General features: G+C 39.5%; 1 protein-coding gene across 1 annotated transcript in view; it reads right to left on the minus strand.

The window, feature by feature from the left end:
- The window catches only part of si:ch211-127i16.2 (probable flavin-containing monoamine oxidase A), a gene marked incomplete in the record, with an annotated part of 73,959 nt that overhangs the window by 49,897 nt on the left and 16,289 nt on the right, over positions 1–7,773 (minus strand). Inside the window, 1 exon segment of the mRNA XM_014002455.1 lies at positions 3,691–3,775. Coding sequence (XP_013857909.1) covers positions 3,691–3,775 — 85 coding nt within the window.

The following is a 7,773-nucleotide window of genomic DNA, read 5'->3' on the forward strand; positions in this document are numbered from 1 at the left end:
CCCCCCCCCCCCCTTCTCGAGTCAGGTACAGTGACTTTTGCAAAAGTTGTCAAGAGTTCGAGAAGCAAATGTAGGCAAAGACACGTGTGCCTCATTTGTGTTCTGCTTTCTACCTCAAAAACAGAGATCGTAAGCACATTGACTGCTAAATTAGCACAACTAATTGCAGCATACTCCAAATGCCTGCTGTGGAAGGCCACTCTGGGCTTTTATTCCACATTGTGGCACAGTGAACAAAAAGGATGAGCTAACATTTTCATGCACAGTAATCTCAAAAAAAGTTGTGAGACCAAACAGTTCATAAATCATTGAGGTAAGTAAGAGAAGTGGCAACAAAATGGATAAAAAAGCTGGCAGGAGTCAGTATAAATAATGGATAGATGGATAGATGGATAGACGGACGAGGAAATAAATCCACAAGCCAAGAGCAGGACAAGCATAATTTATTGGGAACGTGGAGCTCGTTTCCAGAACTCACTCTGGCATGTGTAAATAGAGTGGCTCATCTTTCAATGCCAGGCGAACTCCGGGTCTAAAATTATCTCTAGTCCTTTTTCTTTTCCTCATTTTAAATCATTCAAAAGCAAGAGACGTGAGAATGTCATTCGGGATGTCTGAATGCAAGATCTACGAACCAAGTCAAAACACAAGAGGCGATAGCAGTCAAAACACAAGAGGCGATAGCAGGAGTGAACACTCGCTTTGGACCTTTACTGTCCAAGAGAGACCTGGAACCATGTAGGGATCGATGTCAACCCCATCTGTTTCATTCKGCAACAATCTGGTTTGTAATGTACCCCCCACCCACCATAAGTTCTTTTGGGAGAGGTGATGTCTCAATCATTCAGAGGATTTCTCACTGATCGTTGTCAACCTCCCTCCATTCGAGGCCACAGTGTTTCACTGCGCCATGAGAGCTAAAGCAGCCCGTGCTGCATAATTCACCACTGCTCCCAGACCTGTGTCATTAGGAATCCTGGCCATGTTCCACGCCTGAGAGTGTGAGGCTGTGACTGACACATCTGCATTTGGCTTATAGGACAAATAAGCACAGGCACAATGTAGTGGCTGAGCTCCGGCTCCTTACAAAGCTGGCAAACCAGCCCCAAATCCAGTTTCAACTTCAACCWGCGTCGAGCCTCGAGTCAGCATCTACTCATCTCCTTTCTCAATTTGTACATCTCCATTCATCCATGGGAAACCTCCATGTGTTTTTTTCTGTTCTCATTTGCCAGCAGAAGAGCAAGGACAAGGGGAGAAAGGAGTTGAAGGTGTTTAATTGTTAATTCGAAACCTTCCTTTGACCCCTCCTTGTTAATGGCACAAAATTATTTGCAAACCCCAGTGCAGGGTCTTCCCAAATTAGATTATGAGAAACTTCATTAAAGCACTTGTAAGGTAACACTTCCCACTGTATCTGCCAACATGAAACACGAAAAGACCTCAATTTGGTGCATTAACCTAACAAGTCCAAATGAACAACGAAGGACAAATATTGCACTGATGAACCCAAGCATAAGGAAGTATAATGTGTTTTTAAAAAGGGAATTATCAAGTAAATATGTTTGGATATTTAGTTTTTGCTGCCTGTTTTTCCTTTGTTTCACTCTTAATAACTAATTTAAACTTATCAACTTTCAGCAGAGACTGAGCTCACTGCATCTTTTCTCCACTGTTTTGATAAATATTAAACGTACTATCCAGTTTATATAGAAATTGCAACATACAGTGTAAGCTACATGTGTCAAACTCAAGGCCCGTGGGCCAAATGTTGTCCTCTACAGCATTTTATGCGGCCCCCAAGAACATTAAAGATGCATTGATGTCTTTAAAATAAGTGTATAACGCATTAACCACAAACTACTAGGGGTGCAACAATACATGTACCCGTATCAAACCGTTCAATACAGTGCTTTAGGTTCAATACACACTTGTATCGAACAATACACATTTTTTTATTTATTTTATCAACTTGTCTTCTGAAGATGCACTGTGTTGAAGGATCAGTGGATCTGTGTTCGACTACTCCACCTAGGCTGCATTTTCGAGTACAGATCCACTGAGAAACTTGCTGTTTCAGCAACATTTAATTAAACAAATGTTCATACTTAATTTAAATAAATTACAAGTTCAAAAGGACATGAAAATTTCTCTTTTTTGTATCGAAAAAATATCAAACAGTGAGACTAAAGTATCAAATCGAACAGAATCGTGAATTTTYTGWATCGTTGCACCACTACAAACTACATCTCCCATAACTCATGTTGATTGCTTTACCCGCCAAATTACTATATCCCACCACTAGGTAGAGCTGCACAGGGTTCAAAAGTAGACGGCAGCAAGTCGTGTAAAATCTACATTTAGCTTCATTTTTGAAGGCAACATTTGCTGCAGCCTAGTTGTTCTGTGAAGTGGGAACTTCCCACTTACAAGTTGAAAATTTAAACTGGAACGCCCCTCCAGTGGGAATTCCGTGTCAGAATGTGGGAGAGTTTAGACTTCAAGATGGCAGCTAATTATTACAACTCATCAGTGAGTCAAAGTATTGTTTTCATTTTAAATAGTAATTCTGTATTATTTATTTCATACACGTAGTAACTTTCAGTGTTTATAAGAGGATGTGTTGAATGCTGTTTCCATGCAGGAAATACCAGGTAGAGCTCAGTTATTGTTCGTTAGCACTGCTCAGCTATAGCAATGAGACGAGGACTGTTTCCTGTTTAGTCAAAGTTAAACATTAAATGTCAGAGTTACTTATAACTGACCCTTGGAGGGCCACCATGATGCTCATGTGGCCCTCGGGGGGAAATGAGTTTGACACCCCTGGTRTAAACAAACTATTTTCTTACAGCACAGAACTAATGTGTCAATCTCCTTCAGTAAATCATCCATGCTCGTACAACTGCAAATAAGCACCTGCACATCCTGTTTTTGCTCCTCTCTCTTCTAAGCRCATTTCAAAAACTGAAATAACTCTTCAAAATGTTTTGCTGAGATTGATTTCAGCATCACAGTTAGAAAAGAGACACAAATTACAGAAACTAAATAAGCCCTGCTCTGCACAGGATAAACATTATCTGAAAAGAAGGGATAAAAAAATCTAACCCAAAATTTACATACTTAAAGCCTGCAGTTGATTCAAGGTTTGAACGCAGGATTTCAGTTTACCCAAAAGGAAAATCTACAAGTCCATTCAGCTCAGTATGCATTTCAGATCATGGTTTAAATCCACACACAAGGTCAACACTAAAAGTAAGCCTCTTATATTTGGAACAAAAAATTCAGTAAATAATTTAAAACTTTTCTTGAGAAACGACCCCCTGCAGGTGTCCAAATGTTTCTCTCCTTGACAAGTTGGCAGTGACGTGTTTACCACTTTCAGCTTCCCACATACAGCCATGGTGAATGTCGCATTAGCCCCCAACTATAAAGTTTTGGCTTTAACTCTGGCGCCGGTTGAAAATCAAATCCAAGCAATTCTTCAGCCCAGACCTGACCTCAGACAGAATGTGCTTAAAGCCCAAAGTGACTCCCGCATCCCGGAGCCAGGAAAAGATTGAAAATTTTTGTTGATACGGATGCACAAATTTGTCACATTTGACTAAGCTGATGAGAAAGTGGGATATTTGCCTTCTGCATCAGCGAGAACTTCATTTGGCGACTGGACAGACGTGGGAGACATACACTGACCTGCCAAATGAGGGGGGCAGGTGACGATCACAGCTCTGCACAGGAAGGTGTCCCTGCTCGTTGTGACCCTGGCCCACTCTGCATCCTAAAAACATTWAAAAAAGTTTTAAAACGGGCAAGTTGCACAGATTTACCCAGAAAATCTCATATTGTTTGGTGTTCTGAAGCAAATAGTGAGAATATTTTGCTGTGAGGAAGAAAATAATTATTTCAGTAGGTACAAGCACAACGAAGCTGGACCTAATCCTTCTTACTACCAGTAGCTTACCTCGCTTAGCTCAGTTTATTAGGAAATGCATTTCCTGGAGTCGTATTCCTAAACCCTAATTACATTTTTCTAGCTAATATTAATGGTTATTTGAGCATTTTAGGTTGTGTAAAGTTTATAAATTTTAGTTTCTCAAAAAAATGTTCATGACAAGCATTTCTAAATGCAACACTACATAAGATGCAGTTTCTGAAAAAAAAGAATATTTTAGCTGAAAGCTGAAGAAGCGGAATTTTTTTAATGAAMAGCTGAACAGTTGAATTGGAACCCAAAATTAGCTGAATGATTCCTGAAATTGCCTGAAGAACCCCAACTGAGAACATAAAAAAGCTTCAAGGGGCAGAAACGCCCCTGAACTGAAAAATGCAGAAATGTGCAGAAAAAAAGTAAAAGGAGCAGAAATGTAGCTGAAAGAGGCAGAAAGAGCTGAAGAGAGCAGGAAAATGTGAAAAAGAACACAAGAAAAGTTTGAAGTAGCAGAAGAAAAAGTTGAAATAAGCAAAATAATAGCAGAAAAGGTCAGAAGAAAAGCTAAAAAGGCAGATACTGTGGTTTGCAAAAGTATTCATACCCCTTGAACTTTTCCATATTTTGTCACATTACAACCACAAACATAAATATATTTCACTGGAATTTAATGTGAAAGACCAACACAAAGTGGTATACAATTGTGAAGTGGAAGCAAAATTTTACATGAATCAAAACATTTTTTACAAATAAAAAACTGAAAAGTGCGACGTGCAAAAGTATTCAGCCCCCTTTTCCCTGAGTGCAACGAATTGCATTCAGAAGTTGCCTGATGACTGCTAATGACTCAAAAGGGTCCACCTGTGTGTAATCTAATCTCAGTACAAATACAGCTGCTCCGTGACGGCCTCAGATGTTGGTTAAGAGAAKATTGGGGAGCAAACAGCATCATGAAGTCCAAAGAACACACCAGACAGGTTAGGAATATGGTTTTGGAGAAGTTTAAAGCAGGCTTAGGTTATAAAAAGATTTCCCAAGCTTTGAACATCTCACGGAGCACTGTTCAATCCATCATCCGGAAATGGAAAGAGTTTGGCACCACAGTAAACCTGCCAAGACAAGGCCGTCCACCTAAACTTACAGGCCGAACAAGGAGATCACTGATCACAGAGGCAGCCAAGAGGCCCATGGTGACTCTGGATGAAATGCAGAGAGCCACAGCTCAGGTGGGGGAAACTGTCCACAGGACAACAATTAGTCGTGCACTACACAAATGTGGTCTTTATGGAAGAGTGGCAAGGAGAAAGCCATTGTTAAAAGAAAACCATAAGAAGTCCCGTTTGCAGTTTGCCAGAAGCCATGTTGAGGACACAGCAAACATGTGGAAGAAGGTGCTTTGGTCAGACGAGACCAAAATTGAACTTTTTGGCCACAATGCAAAACGCTATGTGTGGCGGAGAAAGAACACTGCACATCACTCTGAAAACACCATCCCCACTGTCAAATATGGTGGTGGCAGCATCATGCTCTGGGGGTGCTTCTCTTCAGCAGGGACCGGGAAGTTGGTCAAAGTTGATGGGAAGATGGATGGAGCCAAATACAGGGCAATCTTGGAAGAAAACCTGTTGGAGTCAGCAAAAGATTTGAGACTGGGGCGGAGGTTCACCTTCCAGCAGGACAACGACCCTAAACATAAAGCCAAAGCTACAATGGAGTGGTTTAAAAAAAAGAATATTCATGTGTTAGAATGGCCCAGTCAAAGTCCAGACCTAAACCCAATTGAGAATTTGTGGCAAGATCTCAAAACTGCTGTTCACAAACGCTCTCCATCCAATCTGACTGAGCTTGAGCTGTTTTGCAAGGAGGAATGGGCAAGAATTGCAGTCACTAGATGTGCAAAGCTGGTGGAGACATACCCTAAAAGACTTGCAGCTGTAATTGCAGCAAAAGGTGGCTCCACAAAGTATTGACTCAGGGGGGCTGAATAATTTTGCACATCGCACTTTTCAGTTTTTTATTTGTAAAAAATGTTTTGATTCATGTAAAATTTTGCTTCCACTTCACAATTGTATACCACTTTGTGTTGGTCTTTCACATTAAATTCCAGTGAAATATATTTATGTTTGTGGTTGTAATGTGACAAAATATGGAAAAGTTCAAGGGGTATGAATACTTTTGCAAACCACTGTATAAAGCTAAAATCAGCAAAACAGAAGCTGAAAAAAAGAAATTTGCACAGAGAAGCTAAAAAAACTAAATCAGAATAAAATGTAAAAAGTACAGTAAAGATTTATAAACGTTATGAAATTTTTGAAGGGTGTTGAAGAAAATGACAAAAAGATRGTTGAAAAAGTTAAATATCTCCAAATGCATAAATTGCTAAAATACCAAAAGTCAAAGCCAGAATGTTTTGAAGGAGCTGATTCTGATATAAAAATTGTTGAAATTGTACGAAAGTTGCAGAACAAAATATGTGCCACAAAACATACAGAAGGGAAAAAAATCTCAATTGTGTGAATGTTTTATAAATATTCACACAATCATTCATTAGAAACACTAAAAAAACATTTTAAAAGCCCACTGTTTGTTAGATAATATATAAATTCATACAATACAATCACTTTTTATAGTTTACTGAATATTACTGACTATGATGTTCACTTACAACAGGTCTGTAGTGATACAAGGGAGCAGGTGGAAGAGAGTCTAGAGAGGTGAAGCTACAGTTTGGAGAGACAAGGAATGAAAGTGAGTAGAAGCAAAACAGAATTTATGTGTGAATGAGAGAGAGGTGAGTAGAACAGTGAAGCTGCAAAGAGTAAAAGTATTAATGAGTTTGTGTCTGAGTTCAGCCCAAAACAAAAACAAACATTGACCTTGTACGTTTGATAGTCRCTTGTCAGCTGAAACTGCATATGGACTCAAATAAGGACAGCATGAGTCGACTAACTTTCCCTTCCTCGTGTTTGTGGGAACTGTCAGATGATCGGTCACATGCCAGCCTTTGTATTCAGCAAACAGCATCAGTTGGCCTCAGCTGTGATAACTTGATCTGCAGAAAACAGTCGTGCCTGGCAGCACGTTTTAGTCGCAGCTATCTGAAAATGGGGTTCTGGAGTTTTATGGGTCCTTCATGCAGCACTCTGGGTYCGACCATTCTATTACAAGGGTTTACAACCTCATACCTCATTACTTTGAAAGTGAGTGGTTCTGTAATGCCCTTGCCAAAACATTTTTCAAAGCTTTGTCCATTAATATTTGAATTATAACCAGAGTTTTTATGGAGTTGGACTCTTGTATTGGCAGATATTGAGCAGTGAGGTAGAGAAAAGGATGATTTCTTGCTCTTTTTAATCAAGAAATTTGAAAACGGTGCCATTTTTATTTTTATTTAATAACTCGGTTCAGGAAAAACTGATCTATTTTTCTGTCTGAACATTTATGCATGCTTTGGTATTTTCGGGGCCCACAGAATATCCAAATTAGCCTCCGTGCTCCTCAGTCAAGCTGGTAAACAGAATGTAGAACAAGACTCCTGCTGGTTGGCTTCTTGTTGATTCACACACACATGAAAGGAAACTTTAAATACTACACACAGCCTACAAGAGTTTCTGAATGAATCACATTCGAATGATTAAAACTGCCTCATTGTGAGGTTTGTGACATGTACAGCGGGTAAAATAAGTATTGAACACGTCAACATTTTTCTCAGTAAATATATTACTAGAGGTGCTAATGACATGAAATTTTCACCAGATGTCGGTAACAACCCAAGTGATCCATACATACAAAGAAATCAAACCATACAGTGGTTTGCAAAAGTATTCATACCCCTTGAACTTTTCCAT

The sequence above is a fragment of the Austrofundulus limnaeus genome, unplaced genomic scaffold, assembly GCF_001266775.1.
Source record: "Austrofundulus limnaeus strain Quisiro unplaced genomic scaffold, Austrofundulus_limnaeus-1.0 Scaffold13, whole genome shotgun sequence".
Classification (NCBI taxonomy): domain Eukaryota; kingdom Metazoa; phylum Chordata; class Actinopteri; order Cyprinodontiformes; family Rivulidae; genus Austrofundulus; species Austrofundulus limnaeus.